General features: G+C 36.3%; 1 protein-coding gene across 5 annotated transcripts; it reads left to right on the top strand.

Moving 5' to 3' along the window:
• The first annotated feature begins 10,376 nt into the window (after positions 1 to 10,376).
• LOC122312336 (ankyrin repeat-containing protein ITN1-like) lies at positions 10,377 to 14,873 on the top strand. Of its 5 annotated transcripts, none has more exons than XM_043126924.1 (4): positions 10,377 to 10,619; positions 11,089 to 11,802; positions 12,360 to 12,892; positions 14,184 to 14,873. In XM_043126924.1, exons 2-4 carry the CDS (start codon positions 11,139 to 11,141, stop codon positions 14,799 to 14,801), a joined length of 1,815 nt encoding a protein of 604 aa, XP_042982858.1. In that variant the 5' UTR covers positions 10,377 to 10,619; positions 11,089 to 11,138; the 3' UTR covers positions 14,802 to 14,873. The 5 variants fall into 5 exon arrangements, with proteins under 5 accessions (XP_042982858.1, XP_042982851.1, XP_042982843.1 ...); XM_043126917.1 differs by having other exon boundaries at positions 10,377 to 10,624; XM_043126937.1 differs by having other exon boundaries at positions 10,380 to 10,619; positions 11,337 to 11,802.
• Positions 14,874 to 19,793: the final 4,920 nt, after the last annotated feature.

Raw genomic sequence — 19,793 nt, 5'->3', positions numbered from 1 at the left:
TGGTAGTTTGCCTCACTACCGATACTTGGACTTCAATCCAAAATATGAATTACATGTCGTTGACTGTGCATTTTGTTGATGCTGATTGGGTTCTGCACAAAAAAATTATTAAATTTTGTCAAATAACTGATCATAAGGGTGAGACGATTGGGAAGGCATTGGAGGCCGCAATAAAGGAGTGGGGGTTGGAAAAAGTTTTGTCTGTGTCAGTTGATAATGCGTCGTCTAATGATGTCGCATTGGGGTATCTAAAGAATTATCTTAAAGATTCAAATAAGACATTCTTGGGTGGTGAATACTTGCATGTTAGATGTGCTGCACATATTTTGAATTTAATTGTGACTGAGGGGTTGAAAGATGTTGATGACTCAGTGGCACGAGTTAGAATGGCTGTGAAATGGGTGAGGTCTTCTCCTTCTAGATTGGAGAAATTCAAAGTTGCTGCAAAGGCTGCGGGCATAACATCGAAGAAGGGTCTTTGTACTGATGTGCCTACTAGATGGAACTCAACCTTCTTGATGTTGGAGGTGGCCCAAGAATATAAGGCAGCCTTTCAATTATTGGGTGATGAAGACATCCAATATGTCAAATACTTTGATGAGCACGGTGGATCACGAAAGCCTAATGATGATGACTGGGTGGTAGTTTCTACTTTCGTTGATTTTCTTGGATTATTTTATGATGTCACATTGAATATATCTGGTTCTTTGTACCCTACATCCCATGGGTTTTGTCAACAAATATGTAGGGTAAAAGAAGAATTAGAAGATATGCGTAGGGGTTCCAATGAAAGGATGAGGGGGATGGCAGTGAGCATGATGCTAAAATATGACAAGTATTGGGGAGATTTGACTAGAATGAATATTTTCTTATATGTGGCTGTTATTCTTGATCCCCGTCTGAAAGTTTCAGGCTTGTTATATGGGTTGGGAGTCGGGACTTGTTCACGATCAGGTATGGACTGAAATTATTGGTGAATTGGCCCGAGAGACCCTGAAAAAATTGTATGACGAGTTTATGGCAATTAAGGGTGGTACTACATCGAAGACACATACACCGACCCCAACGCCTTCTACAGACACCGTCACCGGGCCTCCTACAAAGAAGCGCAGAATGCCGTGGACTAAGACCCTCGCACAGAATCCCACACTAGTCCATCAATCTACGGAGGTCGTTTCTGAGTTAGACAACTATTTGTCAGCGGATATGGTCCAAGATGATAATGATCATTTCGATATATTAGGATGGTGGAAGAATGCCTCAAAGAAATATCCCATCATTTCTGAGATTGCCTGCTGTATTTTGGCCATCCCTATTAGCACCGTTGCCTTAGAGTCAGCCTTTAGTACCGGAGGTCGTACATTGGATCCTTTCCGTAGTTCATTGTCTCCTACAACTGTAGAGGCATTGATATGCACACAGAGTTGGACGATAGGAAAGGATATTCATGTTCCGGATATTTTAGATTTTAAGGAGACCGATGAGGGTGGTGATCAGTCTGGATTTGGACCACCTGGTAAATGTTTTTTATTCTATTATTTTAATTTATTTATATTCATTTAAATTTCATCGTTATTAATTTTAATATTAATTTTTGTAGTAACACATGAGACGTCTAGCACCTCTGCAACGTGCTGAAGCCCGGGCCGCCCCAATTGTCACACCCCTTCACTCAAAGACAAGCCACAGCTGACAAACCTCTTTAGAATATTTATTTCTTAATTATTTGTTCGAATTTTGTATTCAATAATTTGTAATGTTGATACAATGTCCCTTGGACACTTTTATGTTTGTAATTTTGTAATTGTTTAGCCTTTCAATTTTGTAATAGCTTAGTTATTATTATTTTACCATTCATAACACTTTTTTTTTTTTTAATCTGGTTTTTTAACTTTTCTTTTCCTTTTTACTTATAATTTTATGGGCTGAAAAATTGAAAATGGCCTAGAAATTGCTTTTTTTGGGCCAAAAATAGCAATTTCTGGGCCATTTTGGGCCCAGAAACCGTTTCTGGGCTCAAAATGGCCCAGAAATTGCTTCTGGGCCATTTTCGGCCCAGAAATTGATTCTGGGCCCAAGGCCCAGAAGATGCACCTGGGCCCAAGGCCCAGAAAATGCTCCTGGGCCCAAGGCCCAGAAGGGGGGTGCGGGGGGCCGGACGGGGTACCCCGCCCCCGCACACCGGGGGCGGGGGACGGGGGTTATTTACCCCATCCGCCCCATGCGGGGGCGGGGGGCGGCGGGGGGGGGGGGGGTCTACCCCGCACCGTATGGTGCGGGTAGCACCCCTACCTAGGGGGCCACGTTGCATTACAGACCATGGCATGGTACCTGTACACGAGATGTTGACCCTGACACAGGGTGCAGAATGTCCCCCTGATACCTAGTATAAAAGTCGGATGCTAGGTAGAAATAGGAACACATTCTCTTGTTCTAAAGGAATTATTTTGAATAAGATATACTAACTTTGGTATCGGAGGTTCCCTAGAACAATCCTAAGCCCCTAGTTTCTATGTTGCAGGTATTTGAGCCCAATACTTTGTGTACAAAGCACGTCATCAACAATCTTCAATCCCAAATCTTTGATTTGGAGAAGATATAAAAGTATTCATTGCATAGATCATATTAGAAACATAAAGTAGGATGATTTTGATTACTACTCTGTTTTATACTCAAACTTTGTCTTCAAATTTTCAAGTGCATCTATTTCAATTTAGTCATTAAGAAAATTAAACAGCAGTGTTATCCAGAATTCAAGACCTATGTGTTGTGGTATAAACACCATACCCACATACAACGATATCGAGACACATAGTGAAATAACTGTGGAAACACAGGAATCAAGAAATCACACACGACACATAGAATTTAAAGTAGTTTGGCAATGTCCATATGTCCATAGCGTTGCAGATGATTTTAACCACAACCATACAGTGAGTTACATGAGCACACTATACTCACACAATCTCAACTCGCTCTCTCTGGGGCTTCTCTCTCTCTCTCTCTCTCTCTCTCTCTCACACACACACACACACAAAATATGCTCTCATACTTTGCCTCTCTTTGTTCTCTATGTAAATTGCTAGATTTTGTGTGTGCAGAGGTCAAAACATTACATATATATGCCTAGCAACATGCGAACCTTAAGCAAACAATCTGTCCAACCTTTACTCGAGCCCACTATTGAGCGAACCTCGAGCGAACTCATGGGTTGAGTTTCACTTGAGCCAAGGTTGTGTGAGAATTAAGCTAACTCTTTGTCTTCCCGTTTTCTACTCACAAACTAGGCTTTGCATGCAACCCAATAATCTCCCACTTGGAGAGTAGTTCTCCACATGCAAGCCACTATTTCAAGCCTAAGTCCTATCACCTCTGTAGCTCACAGCTCCTGTCTACAAGCCAAAAGACATATTGAAGTCGAGCCTCTCATGTAAATTGCCCTTAATCAACACAATCACTGGGTGACTCTTCCACTGCATCGAGAATATCTGGTCTCAAATCGAGCCTGCCAACCTCCAACCTCAGCCAACTCCTACATGATAGATCTCTCATCTTGCAAGAATTTCTAGTTCTTCTGTAGTTCACCACCTTTTGTCAGCAGAAATGATTCAACGTAGGTGTCCATTGTGGATGCCTGGACGTCCTGACAACTCTGCGAGCATCAACTGTAGGTGTAGATGTAACAGCTCACTAGAAATTCAATGGTAGAATTTCTATTGGCTTTAGGAACCTCATGAAGATCCAATAAGTTTTCACAAATCAACCAATCGTATAAGTTTTAGTCTAACCACATAGTTAGTGTTATCACTCACTATGGTGCCAGAAATGTGATTTTAATTATTTGAGATAGTTAGAAGTGTCAAATGCATTATGGTCTATGACATTAGACTTGGTGGATTATTTAGGATTTTATTGCACAATAACCAATTTTCATATTTTCTGACGGAAGGCTTATTCAAAACTGTGAATTTATTTTTAGGGGCACTTCGGGGTCAAATTTTGGTTTTCATTGTAGCTCCATATGAATATTTATGATTTTTTGGTACAATTTTTATCATCTAATTTTTTGAAGTGAATAGTAACCTTGATAAGTGCACCAAATACAGTGTTTTCAAAATTACAGTATGAAATGTCCAAATTAGGTTAAAGAAGTTATTTTTGGACACCTGGCAAGATTTTAGCCACGCATGATGAATAGTAGTAGACACATGGCACCATGAGGAACATTTGATGGATTTGAAGGAATCAAGGTGTGAGATCATGCCACCTAAGCAAAAAAAAAAAAAAAAACTTATTCCATCCGACTAAGCAAATTGTGCTAAACCAAAGAGGATTTATACCTTAGTAAAACCCTATATGGTTAGAATCAAACTAAGAATCCAAAAGCATGGTTGAAACCGAAATCTTAAACGGTTTTATCCAAATCCTAAAGTTGACCTCAAAATCCTAACTGAATCAGTTTCTAGTATTGTGTTTAATAGCTTAATTAAATTACTTTCATATGCTATTAATCCTTCAAATTTATGTTAGAACATCATTGTCCAAACTTTTGAACCTTGGATATTTAATTGAACCAAGAGAAATTGAATTTGGGCTTAATAGCAATCTAAATCCTTTTAAAACCCCAAATTGAGGCCCATTTGGTTTAGACCCATTAAGGCCCATGAATTTGGCCTCATTTGCATTGCTTTTTAGGTCAGTTTTGCACCCTCACTTGGCTGACTAGATCTTTCAAAAAGGGGCCTAGAAGGTTCTAGAAGGGATAAGCTAAAGGGGCCACCTTACTCTTTCAACTCAATACTCCACCATGAGAAAATATCTTGGGATAGTTTTGTCCACTTTTTTGGGTTATCAAGAGCAACACTTAAGCTCACTCTCAGCCCTCTCAGCTTCATCCCTCACTTATCCAAGAAGTCGCCCAGCTCATTTCACAATCATCCCACATCTTGTTCCCACATTCCTTAGAAAGAAAGCCAAATACTCTCTCGGACAGCTTTTAAGAGTTCTTTTGCACACAATTTTGAAGCTTTTGTAAATGCTTTCTCACAAAGTTTTCTTCATAAAAGTTGTTCATTTTTTAGTCTAGTTTGCATGGATATCTTATTTGTTCAAGATCATTTGGTTAGTCAAATGTTGTTTAAACCCTAGAAAGGTCATTCTGAGCGATAAACTGGAGAGGATATTATATTTTAGAGTTTTTGACCAAGCTAATGGATAGATCTTGGTCCAAAACTTTTATGGAGTATTTTTAACTTGTGTATATGTTTATTGGTTGAGGATGTCTTGCATGATTAAAGGTTTTGTGAAAGATTTTCTTAAACCTATAAACTTAGAAACTGGAAGAGGAAAAAAACAGTTTCTGTTTTGAGAAAGTTTAAATCTTTGGTAGTTTAAACCTATTCCAATGGCTTTGATAATTTTATTGGAGGATCCTAAACCTCTTATATACATGTTAGAATATTATTTTGAAGATATTTGATGTTAGTTTCAAAGATATGAAATTTTATGCAAAGAGATATTAGGATAGGCCAAAGTGTGGATATTCTTGACTAAATTTATGTTTTGGTTGATTTTTAAACATGTGATCTTGAATTAGAAACTTAGATCTATTTTATGACACATTTTTAAATCATGTGATGTTTTGGTTTGAAGATCACATCTTTATAAGTCATGGATCAAAAGGTTGATCAAAACAAGTTAGAAACAAAAATCTATTTTTAGAACTTAGAAAGAAACCAAAACAATTCCAATTATTGTTTTAGTGATTTTGATGACTTTTATTGATGATTCAAAACATGATTATTCTCAGAAATATGTTATGAATATGTTAGAAGAAAGATTTAGATTTTTGAAGTTCTTGGAGATGCTTGGAAATAGATCAAAACATTTGATTCAATGGTTTGCCCTTTTAGTTAAAAAGTTTGAATCATTTTTCTAAAAGTTTGGTGTTGATGATTAGCATATTTTAGTGAGTGTTTTAAGTATATTTTTAAACTTAGGATAGAAAGATCTTTGTTGCAAAAATTTGATTTGATAATGAGTTTTGAAATTGGAAGAATTGTAACAAAAATCAAGGAAAAAGACTATGCAAGTTTCGGCCCCGATAGAGTTTTTATGGTTTTGTTGAGTATTAAATTTTTCTAATTTGATATTTGAGTTTAGGATGAAATTTACATGATGTATGTAAATTTTGGTGATTTTTGGAGTTAATATGCAAAATCCTTAAGTTAGGGGTAAATGGTCATTTTCTACATGTAGAGGATAAAATGGTAATTTTACTCTAAGTTAATATTTTTCCATATTTCTAATTGTTAGTGATTAATTTCTAACTTTTAGAAATTACTATTTTCAGTTCCTTGTAATCGCACTTGAAATTGATTAGAAAACGCAAAGACCGAGATAAGTTATTCTTTGACTTACTAGCAGTTTATTGTGTATGGGTGATAAGTAAAGGAACTACAGTGTATGTATGTATATTATCATATATGCTATGCCATGTCAAGTTCTCACATATTTTTCTGTTACACATAATTTATTTTGTCATGAATTATTCATCTGTTACACAAGATATTCTGTCACGTATTGCTATACAATGCAAGTATATCATGTTAAGTATGCCAATTGTTACATGTAAGTCATGTCATGTAAAGTTCACTATTGCAAGTATGCCATGTCACAAAATGTTGTCTGTTGCATGCCATGTCAAGTTATGAAATATTTCTGTCCCATATGTGTCCTTGTGCAGTTGAGTTATTGTACAGTTTATTGTGACTACACCATTATGGTAATCCCACGAGATAAAAAGAAGTAATCATGGTGGCCCCATGAGATAAGAATACACCATCGTGGTAAACCCATGAGATAAAAATAAGCAATCATGATAAACCCATGAGATAAGAATAAGCAATCATGGTGAACCAATGAGATAAGAATAAGCAATCATGGTAACCTCATGAGATAAGATAAGCATATACCATCATGGTAATCCCATGAGATAAAGATAAGCAATCATGGTGAACCTATGAGATAAGAATAAGCAATCATGGTGAACTAATGAGATAAGAATAAGCAATCATAGTAACCTCATGAGATAAGAATATACTATCATGGTAACCCCATGAGATAAGAGTAAGCAATCATGGTGACCCCATGAGATAAGAATAAGCAATCATGGAGACCCCATGAAATAAGAATAAGTTTCAGATCAAGTTCATGTTAAGTCAAGTTTCAGATCAAGAGCATGTTAAGTCAAGTTTCAGATCAAGTTCATGTCAAGCAAGTCAAGTTTAGTTCACATTTCAGTTTAAGTTATGTCAATTATGCTATGTCATATGTGAAGTTATGTTACACTTTATGTCAAGTTATGTTATGTTATGCTATGTTAGATGTGAAATTATACTATGTCAGATGCGAAGTGATACTATGTCATATGTGAAATTATGCTTTCCTTTATATTAAGTTATGCTATGCTTGCTTATGACTGTGATTATGCATTCATACTTTTACTGACATGCATGAATTATTAACATGTGTGGAGGTTTTCTGTTAACTTGCTGAGATTTGTAGTCAAATCTCACTGTGGTAGTCTCAACTACCATTCCTCCTGAATGATAGATCTTGTTATAGGATCTGAAGGAGAGCCAGGAGTCAACCAACTGGAAACGGTCGACTAAGCGACAGTGAAAAGTCGATAATAGTATAGTAGCTAACTTAAATTACTACTTGTATCTATGGAGTTGAATCTCCAGTACTCTTTTGATCACATCCGATCTGGACTAGTGTTGTGATCTCAGTTGTTTAATATGTCATTATATATGAAGTATATTTTAACTATTTGGGATATTTTCAGTTTGGTGCATAGTATTACTAAAGAAATAAATTATCCGCTACGAATATTGCATAATGCTATATGTATGTTAGGAATATTGCATCTTATATGTCATGAATGGAGGTAGGTAACCTTTTGTTGCATGTCTCGACGCTTCAAATTTCCGTCCCATCCCAAGAGGAAATTTGGAGCCGTCACATGGTAGTATCAGAGCAATACGTCTCTGAGTTGTAAATCCACATATCCTTAGGAAATGCACCAAACATTAGGCTTGAAATCTTAGTCTTTGTGAGACTTGAATTTCTTGAAGTATGAAAGGTAGTACGTGGTTGTGATACACTTGTGTGTTTCCGGAAGGGACACATGACTCGTGGTAGAATACCTCGAAACCCTGAAGGAGATAGCAATCAAGAGAATTAGAATCCCCCGATGGATGGAGGATTAGCTGAAGCTGTACGTATGCTTACTGGCGTGCTTAGACATCAACAATAGCAGCTAGTGCACGTACCCAGACCCGAAGTTAGGGGTTGTCCATATGAGAAGTTTTTGATTCACCGTTACCCTAATTTTTCTGGTCATGAAGGGCCACTGAGAGCTGAGAAATGGATTATAAATCTTGAGAGGACGTACGAGATTTGTTGATGTACTAAGGACTAGAAGGTCCTATATGCTGGATATCTATTCCAAGGAGAAGCTGAAATATGGTGAGATACACGTAGGCAGTCTCTAGTTAGGGAACTAGGAAGTCTGGCTGCATTTTCATGGGAGAGGTTTAAGGAAGAGTTCGACAATAGATTCTTCCCAGACTCTATCAAACAACTAAAGGCCCATGAGTTTGTGTACTTAGCTCAAGGTAGTTCGACTATAGAGCAGTATGCCGCTAAGTTCATGGCGTTAGGAAGGTTTGCACTCCACTTGATTTCTACTCAAAGGATGCAGGCGCAGAAGTTTCAAGCAGGACTTCAACCTAGGATCCGAAGTCAAGTAGCTTGCTTTAGAATAGAGAATTACCAAGAGTTGGTAAATGTGGCAGCGATAGCAGAGGTAGGTAGTAACTTTTTGACCCCTCTGGATATGGGGTATTACAAGAGGATTTTATTCTAGAGGATATTACAACCACACAGTGAGTTACAAGAGCGCACACTCTACTTACAAAATCTCAACTCTCTCTCTCTCTCAAAATATGCTCTCACACTTTACCTCTCTTTGTTCTTCCTGAAAACTGATGAATTTCGTGTCTAGAGGTCAAAACATTACATATATATATATATACATATATAAAAAATGGCCTCAGGAAACACTAAATGAAAAAAATCGAGTTCTTCGCTCTAGTGGCATGTCAAGCATGCCTTGAGCGAACAACCTATTGAACATTGGCTAGAGTGGTATATTGAGAGCTACTTGAGTAAACACTACGGTTTGGGCTTCGCTCGAGCCTAGCATCATGCAAACCTTGAGTGAACAATCTATCTCGCTTTTGCTCAAGCCCGTTGTCAAGCTAACTAACCAGTTGAGTTTCACTCAAGCCAAGGTCTAGCAACAGTAGACGAACTCTCTCTTTTTGCGTATTTTGTGCTCACAAATTAGGCTCCACATACAACCCAACACCATGTTCCTCATATGAATGGTGGAGACAATTGTCAAAAAGGGGTTTTGTCATAATATGGATAGGATTTACGCGTTAATAGAAAAATGTTGAATGTGACATCAACTACAATGCCTTTGGCTAACATAGGATTTTCTAAAGTACTCATTTGCTTTGCATTGAGGCCTTTGCAGCTAGTAATGACGGCTGTGCAGCATACAGAGGCCATCACTGGATTGGGTCCTATTATCTATAAAGCGGTGGCACAAGGCAACCTGGAGACCTTAGAACATGACATCTCCGATCCACTTTATGGGTTTTTAATAGTTAATAAGAATACAATCCTATATATTTGCATTTCAAGTATCCTCATTGAAGAAAAATTTCTCGCCATCGGAGGAACCAACCAAATTTGGAGTACGAAATTCCTTGTAAAGTGGTTGGATGTGAGGATTGTGGCAGCACAATGGGACATACCACCAATCAAGTGTGAGTGGAAGGCAAAAATGAGAAACACTCCATTGGTTTGGTAAAAAGTAGTTGCATGTACAGCTAGTCCAGTACATGAGCGAGCAAATACTTTGTAGAAAGTTGAGCAAACAAATCCCAGCACAAGGTGAAAAATGCCTTACTTCTGAGTAGACTCACTTTAGAGACAAAGTGGTTTATGGTCTTTTTGACTAACAGCAGATATACACAACTTGGTTAAACATAGCCTCTATTTTTGTTTCTGAATTCGAAAATTTGCACATAAAGCCCTATCTCGCAAGATTTCCACCGTATGTCTGGATTTTATTGTCTTTCTCAAAAAGTTTTGGTTCGCCATTTTTTTTTTTCCTTTCCATCCAGTAAAAACTGACATTTTAAATTTAAAAAGTTGAGAAAGCCCGCGTTGACTAAACGCACATGGAGACGATGGTCTTCCTCTTTTACCACCATGACGCCTAATGATCACGTTTACAATGACGCCTAATGGTCAAGACCTGTATATAAATATCTCACCTCCATCTCTCCAGTTTCCAAGCTTGTAGCTCCACCACTACCCTTTAACACCGCCCCTTCTCTTCTTCTCTGCCTTTACGTCGTTATTGTAGAGTTTACTGATTAAATTGTGCTTCATTGGGATTCAGGTCAGGTCGATCGAGAAGGAAGGTTATTTCAGCGAAATTAAAGGAGCTGGTTCCATTACTTCCTAACTCCTTGGAAGTAAGGTTCGCTTTCATTTGTGCTCTAATCTAAAAATAGTTCATGAATGGTGAAATGTCTCGTTCGTAGTTGTGGTGATGATGAATTTGTCTTAATTATATGGGTATGCTTTATTATTTGAACAGTGGTTGCTTTGAAAATTTTATCTATTTGATTTCTTCTAGATTGGATTAATTCGGGTCAAATTGAATCTAATAGGATATTAATCGGATATTAACCGGGTCATATCTGAATTGATCATGAACAGTTTTCGTCATTGTTTAGTTGTTACTAGAATATGTGAAAACCATGTAATTTAATCGTGTTTAGTCGTTGATCATTTAGTCGTGTTTCAAGACGAATCTATATACTCTATAATCTCTCTCTCTCTCTCTCTCTCTCTCTCTATATATATATATATAGGATTTGCACATTAATAGAGAAATGTTCAATGTGAGATCAACTACATGAATGATTGTTGCTGAAATAGGATTTTCTGGAGTACTCTGTTGCTTTGCATTGAGGGCTCCACAGTTAGTAATGACTGGAATGGATCCTATTATCTATGAAGCAGCGGCAAAAGGCAACCTGGAGGCCTTAGAACAACGTATCTCCGAACAATATATCTCCGATCCACTAGATGGGTTTTTAACCGTTAATAAAAATACAATCATACATATTTGCATTTCAAGTATCCTCGTTGAAGAAGACTCTCACGCTGTTGGAGGAACCCACCAGGTCTCTGCGGCAAATTTTGTGAAAGTTTTATTGGACAAGTGTCCGCCAGTGTTATTGAAAGCCAATGCGGAAGACGATACTCCGTTACATGTGGCGGCAAGGTATGGACATGCTTCCATCGTCGAAGTCCTGATTGATCATCAAAAATCCCAACACCAAGATCTCGAAAGTGGAGTTGTTGAAGCTACTACGGAGATGATTGGGAAGCTGAACAAAGAGAGAGACACGGCTTTACATGAGGCTGTACGTCACAATCATATTGAAGTGGTAAAACAGTTACTAATGGAGGTAGATCCAGAATTTCCGTTTGGTGCTAATGTTGCTGGTGAGACCCCACTTTACTTGGCTGCCGAGAGATGTTTTCCTGAAGTGGTGTCAGAAATTTTAGACAAATTGAAGTCACCAGCTTATGAAGGCCACTTGGGTAGAACGGCTTTGCATGCTGCAGCACTTAGGAATAATGAAGGTATTGCCTATTTTATCTTTTCCGCATTCTAGAATATGATTTGGTTAAGCATTCATGAAATATAAAGATGTTTGATATGCACAGGGCCGGTTTTAGATTAATTTCGTGCTTAACAAGCTTGCAAATAATTTTTTATTTTTTTTACCATATTGGTAAATAAAGACTGATGTCTGCCTTGTCCTGCATTTGCCTTTTGTACATACAAATTTTATTTTATGATAAAGGACTGATTGCTAAACAATGCTTCCACATTAAGGTGCCATTTGAATAATGAGTTGAGATAAGATGAGTTGAGATAAAAGTTGAAAGTTGAATAAAATATTATTTGAATATTATTTTTTAATATTATTATTATTTTGAGATTTGAAAAAATTGAATTGTTTATATTATGTATGAAAATTTGAAAAATTTGTAATAATGAAATGAGATAAAATGAAACACTTCTTGTAAATTGATATAAATGATCACCTGAATAGTATTTTTTCTATCTCCTAACGTCTTCCATTTTGTCCTTTAGAAAATTATTACATTAATTTAGCACATTTAAATTCTTTTAGGAATGACCAAAAACATTTTGGAAAGATATGGACACGATCTATGTAAACAAGCAGACCAAAATGGTTGGACTCCGCTTCACATGGCTGCATACATGGAAAACATTGAGGCAACAAAACTATTGCTGGAATGTGATAGAGAGGTAGCATATATGAAAGACGCAGAGGGTAGGACAGCTCTTCACATTGCAGCCCATTGCAACGTGCGCGGGATAACAAGAGCGATTATATCAATGTGTCCGGATTGTTGCGAAGTGGTTGACAATGAAGGCCGCAATGCACTCCATCTCGCCGTGAACAACAGATGGCCAGATGCAGCGCTAATCATCCAAGATAATTCGTCTCTTCGGAATCTTTTGAATCAGAAGGACAACGACGGGAATACACCTCTCCATCACTATTGCAATTCCAATTTTGTTTATGACCAGCATCGTGTCCTGAATTCTCCAAGAGTTGACAGAATGGTCTTCAACAAAAAGAACCAGAATGCTTATCAAATCTTAGAAAGTAAAAACTTACCGTTCTTTGATTTTCAGGTAAAGTAATCTTTTATCTTTCTTCAAAAAATAAAATTATATACCTAATATTTGAATATTTAGTTCTTTTCAATAAGATATGCTAAGGAATACCGAAACCAAAGATATTCATAGAATCATTTTCATGTGTTAATTTGCCACTGAAACTTAGCTAGCTTAGCTTCGCTTTCCAACCCATGGAGATTTCACTCTTACGATCGACCTTTGAAGAATATATAAACTAAACAAAATGCCGTTCTGTAATTTTATTTCTGTAGAAAATTATTTTGATAAAAAAAAATAAAAGTCTTTTTTTTTTTTTTTTTCCTTCGATGCTTTGTAGAAAGAAAATAAATACTCTGTCTTTTGTAATAAATATTAATGAAATTTTCTTATAAAAAAAACTATTCTTTTTTTTAAACTATCGATTGGGACCTTTTTTATTTTTATTTTTTATTTATTTACATTTTCTCCCATATATAAAATATATACTCTTTTTCTCTCTTTTATCAAAATTTTTAAGCCATACTTCAAGAATTTTGATAGCTATTTAATTCATCGAGCACAACTTTTTTTTTCCACTTCAAGCACAAGGTCATGTTAATTGCAACCAAGGTAGACTAATAAAAAATAGTCATCTCATCATTACAATTTTTCCAAATCTCCATACAAAATATAATAAACAATTCAACTTTTTCTTAACTTTTTCAAATTTGAAAATAATAATAATATTAAAATATAATATTTTAATATTTAATCTTAAAATTCAAAATTCTCATATGAAAAATCTAAATGGCCAAGCAGAATCGGGTTTTAGTAGTATTCAATTTTTCTTTCGTATTGTGTGGTACTTGTTTCGGGTTTTAGGGTGTGGGTCCAATTCCAATAGTAACTGGACCCAGTCCAATTCCATCCAAGCCCTGTTCTTTTAGCTTATGACTTCAATTTGAAGATGATGAGACAAAAAAATCACAACCTTTTCTTTGTTGTAAACTGTACCGTTTTCTCAATATTATGCGAAAACAATAATTATAAACCTAGCTAACAACTTTCAAGAACATGTTCGTATAATTCTAAGCATATATAACCTATTTCAAAATTCATTTTATAAGTAACAAATGTTTTTTTTTATAAGATACATTTAAATACGAAGTTAACTTTCTTTATATATTCTGATTTTAGGCCTTATTTTATACCCAGTTGCCTTGCTTTCTAAAACAAATATTCTTTGGATTTGTTTTATTTTCTCGCTTTTTTCTATCTATAGAAAAATACGGAATACTCAAGATTCAACCCAATAAATATTTTACAGATGAAGTTTGTATCTACTTTTGGAGGCTGGGAAAATTATAGTTTCCATCACAGTGGACGAGTAGTAGAAGTCGGGTATGATGAAATTGAGAAGAAGAAGCCGAAGTGGAAACGGGGGCTGGATGGGCAGGAGAGGGAGATTAGAAGGAAGAAGAAGATGGAGGAGGAGGATAAAGCGGCTCAAGCTCATTTGGTAGTTGCTGCACTCATTACAACTGTGACCTTTGCTGCAGGCATTACCATGCCCGGGGGCTTCGTTGGTGGAGATGATCATCGACATGATCCAGGCTCTGCAGTTTTGAGAAAAAGTGCTGCTTTCCAAGTATTCATCATTACAAATGCCCTATCATTGATGCTATCTAGCTCTGCTGTTTTTATCCACCTATTTATTCCGCTTATCCCTTTTGAAGGCATATCCAGAAAGCGCACAAATTTTATTCAAATAGCCTTTTGGTTCCTTCTTTCCTCCATGGCACCAATGGTTTTGGCATTTGTCACAGGTACATATGCTGTATTAGCGCATTCAAATATTGCCATTCCCACTTGTATTATTTGCTTATCCTTTGTTCCCATCCTTCTTTGTATATTTCGAAGAATAAGGTGGAGGGCAATGATTTAGCCGCTATGTAAAGAGGTTTTTGATCTAATCAATAAAAATATTACGAGTACACGACTTTCTTTTCAAGATAAATATCAGTGCATATAGGGTTTAAACAAAAAATTTAGTAACTTAGTTTTCGCCGGTTTCCAAACTTTTATACCTGTAATTTCAAACTTTTACAACTCGCAACTTCCGTGGATCTCCCGTGACGAACTTTTTGCCACATGGCATGTAACGCTCTTGTCCTCCTTTGAGCATTCCCAATAGCTTATCCAAATTTTCATATGAAATAACTAACTAAAATTCATTTTTTTTTTTTTTTTAGTTAACCACTTTTACAATACACCAAACATCAATTTAACTATTCTTTTTATGTATCATTTAAATACTCTTGATTTTTTCCTTTTTCATTTTAAATATTTTTTATATCTACCGTTAAATTTGTAATATTTTCAGATTTTTTCAAAATTTTTCATGTAATAATATGAACGCAATATCTCTCTGTTGACAAAATGATATCAATCACTCAATAAAAAACTAAAAAAAAAATAGAAGAAAAAAACTCATTCATTCTATTTTTGGCGATCTTTTTATCCTTTTATCATGTCTTGCACAATTGTTAATATAAGTATTTTTCCTTTTATTAAGATAAAATATTCTAATAATATTTTGACATTTGCATGTTTTTATAAATAAAAGTGTAAATTTGAGAAATATATATAAAAAAAATTAGGAAAATTAAAATATTAATAAAGAATGATACATAGATGAGTATGTTAATTGAGAGTGCCCTAAGTTTAAGAATAAGTTATTTTAGATAAAATAGGGACCCAAATGAAACTCGACTTCAAAAGAGTTTTCTCTTAATGAAGCATCAAGTATAAAATATCTGCTTTCATAAGATAAAATGATTTGAATGAAAAATGATTTAGAATTTTTCTCAAATCTTATTCTATTAAATTCATAAATGAAAACATATGCACATAATTTGGGCATCTGCATCTTCTCCCTGAGCTAAGTCCCGTCTTATGGCTTCAAACCTTAGTTTAAGCATTTCTTCTAACATCCATTAATTAAAACAAAAACGAGTTGAATACTCAACAAGAACAACTTCATATAGTAAACATAAAAAAACATAGGTTTTCACAAGAACTTTCACAATCACATTCAGTCACATTAATCGGTATGTATACATTGTTGGGAGAAATCTTAATAGCAACTTCAAATAACCAAATCAATTACCAAATAGCAAAAATAATTCTTTCCCACTTTGTGTGAATCTGCTATGAAGTAATTTAATAGAGAATAATCTAAAACAAAATCACACACACACAAAGAGCCAAGAATGTTTTACGTGGAAAACCCTTCAATACAAAGGGAAAAACCACGAGACCTAGTCAAGTTAAACCTTCAACTATCAACAATGATGTGTACACAAATGTTCTCTCTAGATAATACTAGAGGCATACAATCAACAATAATCTTAAGAAAACACTTTCTTGGCAACCAAATAGTGTGATAGAAGAGATTTTACCAAAGGGATGTATTACTGTTCACGATCACAAATACGATAAATACTACTTCAAATCTGATCCCCACCGTTCAAACTATAGAACCTTGAGTTTTGAACGTGCCTAAAAAATTTCAACTCAATCGAACCACAGACGACTGCGATCAAAGCATTTGATTGAAAGTGTACGAACTCCTCTGTTTTTAGCTGTCTCTTCCTCTCCCCAATCTCTCACACATTTATCTCCTTTTTTCACACACTCTCTCTCCTGTTAATTGCAGCAGCAGTACTTAGGTTTTAATAAAGCTAATTAAACTGGGCCTAAACCCTCTCTCCATGTGGGCTTAATGGACCCACATGGGCCATCTTCCATATAAGAGGGAACCCACACAACAAATCTCCCCTTTCCTGACTAAGTGAGGTGACTCACCATACCTGTTTTTGCTCTGCATACTTTGAGTTTTTGCATAGGTAGTAGTTTTGTCATCATATCTGACCAATTCTCATCGGTATGGATTTTTTCAATCTGTAACAACTTCACATCCAGTGCATTACGAATCCAATGATACTTTACATCAATATGCTTGGATCTTAAATGAAAGGTTGAGTTCTTGCTGAGATGGCTGGCACTCTGACTGTCACAATAGAGAGTATACTTCTCTTGTTTCTAACCCAATTCTTCTAAGAACTTCTTCATCTGTATCAAGTCTTTGCTTGCTTCAATTAAGCAATATACCCAGCTTCTGTGGTAGACAAAACAACACATTTCTATAGTTTGGATTGCCATGACACAACTCCCCCTGAATAAGTAATCAAATACCCTAAAGTGGACTTTCTGGAATCAATGCCACCAGTCATATTTGCATCTGTAAACACTTCAAGTGTAGGTTTACCATTTTCCAAAGCACAAACACAATTTGGTAGTCCCTCTGAGGTATCTCAAAATCCACTTAACTGCATTCCAATGCCCTTTTTCTGGATTTGAGAGAAAACAGCTGACTACTCCAACTGCATGAGCTATATCTGGCCTCATGCATACCATTGCGTACATTAAGCTACTCACTACTGAGGCATATGGGACTCTTTCCATATCTTCCTTGTGCTTAACTTAAAATGAGTAGCAAGAGGAGAGCTAACTATCTTAGCTTTATTCATATTGAATCTATCAAGTACTTTTTCATTATATCACTCCTGTGACATACGCAACTTCTTCTCTTTTCTATCTTGGTGGATTCGAATACCAAGAATTTGCTTTGCTAGCCCCAAGTCCTTCACGAAAAAGGACCGATTTAACTGCTTCTTCAGATTTTCAATTCTTGAAGAATTCCTGGCAACAATCAACATGTTATCAACATAAAGTAGTAATATTATGAAGTCATCATCACAAAATTTCTGCACAAATACACAATGGTCAGAGGTGGTCTTCTTGTAGCCTTACTCTTCCATAACTAACTCAAATTTCTTATAACATTGTCTGGGCACTTGCTTTAGACCATATAAACTTTTCTTTAGCCGAAATATACAATCTTCTTTGCCTTTCACCTTCAACCCTCTTGTTGCTCCATATAAATCTCTTCCTCTAAATCACCATGTAGGAAGGCAGTTTTTACATTTATCTGTTCAATTTCTAAGTCTAGGCTAGCTGCTAAACCAAGAACCACACGAATGGAGGACATCTTCACAACTAGAGAGAAGATCTCATCAAGGTCGATACCTTTTCATTGACTAAATCCCTTAACAACAAGTCTAGCTTTGTATCGTGGCCGAGACGTGTGTTCATCTTGCTTCAATCTATAAACCCACTTATTCTTCAAAGCTTTTTTGCCTTTGGGCAACTTTACCAGTTCAAAAGTGTGATTGTCATGCAATGACTGCATCTCATCTTGCATGGCATCAACCCACTCTACCTTATGTTCATCTTCCATGGCTTCTGCATAACACTCGGGCTCTCCCCCATCAGTCATTAACACATACTCATCTGTAGAATACAGAGTGGAAGGATGTCGGCCTCTGATAGACCTCCTGAGTGGAGCATTTGGTGTCATCTCTGCTTCTGGCAATTGATCAAGGGTCTCATTCTGCAATGGAGCATCTGCATCACTTAAACTCTATTGGTCATCTTGAGTAGCATGTTCAACCTGCGTTGGCAAATCTATCAATGGCACCGGCTCCAAGTCAATCGAACCATCATTACACCGGATCACTACTTTATCTGTCTTCTCAATATCTCGTATGGTTTGATCTTCAATAAACACAATGGCTCGACTTCTCACTAGTTTCTTATCAACTAGATCATATAATCTATACCCAAACTCATCTAAGCCATAACCTAGAAAGATGCATTGCTGGGTCTTCACATCGAGCTTCGATCTCTCATTCTTTGGAATATGCACATATGCTTTACAACCAAAGACACGTAAGTGATCATAGGTAACATCCTTACCAATCCAAACTCTGTCTGGTACATCAAACCAAAAAGGAACACATGGTGTCATATTAAGAACATGTACAACTGTAGTCAAAGTCTCACCCTAAAAAGATCCAGGCAATTGTGCCTGTGAAAGCAAACATCTCACTCTCTTAATTAGTATTCTATTCATTCTCTCAGCTAAACCATTCAACTGAGGAGTCTTCAGGGGTGTCTTTTGATACCGAATACCTTGCTATCTGCAATAATAATCAAATGGGCCTAAATACTCTCCCCCGTTATCAATTCGAATGCACTTCAGCTTCTTTCCAGTCTGCCTCTCAACTAAGGCATGAAACTGTTTAAACATTTCTAATGCTTGATCCTTTCTTTTCAAGGTATAAACCCAATACTTTCTTGAATGATCAATTATGAAGTTCACAAAATACAAAGAACCGCCAAGTGTTCTTGTCTTCATGGGACCACAAACATCTGAATGACCTAGATCAAATATACCTGATTTTCTTGAAGGATGAGAAATTTTGAAGGAAACTTTATTCTGCTTCCCTACCAAACAGTGAGTACACTTTTTCAAAGATGCACTCTTCATTCTAGACAGAAAGTTCTTTTTAACTAATATTGCCAAGCCTTTCTCACTCATGTGGGCAAGTCTCTTATGCCACAATTGTACTGTGAGCTCATTCTTCATAACATTAATAATGTTGTTGGAGAGCCTTGCTTGTAGCATGTACAAAGTTGAAACCTTCTTGCCTCGAGCTATAACCATATCACCCCTCATAAGCTTCCATTGCCCGTTACAAAAGGTGTTGCAATACCCCTCATCATCAAGTTTACTTGTAGAAATCAAGTTCAAACGAATATCAGGAATGTGCTTCACATCTCTAAGAACGAGCATTGTGCTATTATTAGTTTCCAAGCACACATCTCCAATGCCAATAATTTTAGCCAAGCCACCATTGCCCATCTTTATAGTGCCAAAGTCACCGGGTACATAGTTTGTGAATAAATCATTTCTGGATGTAGCATGAATTGAGGCACCACTATCAATCACCCAGCTACTTTCATGAGAAAC

Source organism: Carya illinoinensis, chromosome 1, assembly GCF_018687715.1.
Source record: "Carya illinoinensis cultivar Pawnee chromosome 1, C.illinoinensisPawnee_v1, whole genome shotgun sequence".
In the NCBI taxonomy this organism is placed as follows: Eukaryota; Viridiplantae; Streptophyta; class Magnoliopsida; order Fagales; family Juglandaceae; genus Carya; species Carya illinoinensis.
Note: the sequence above shows the minus strand (reverse complement) of the source record. Positions and strands in the feature narration are given on the sequence as shown.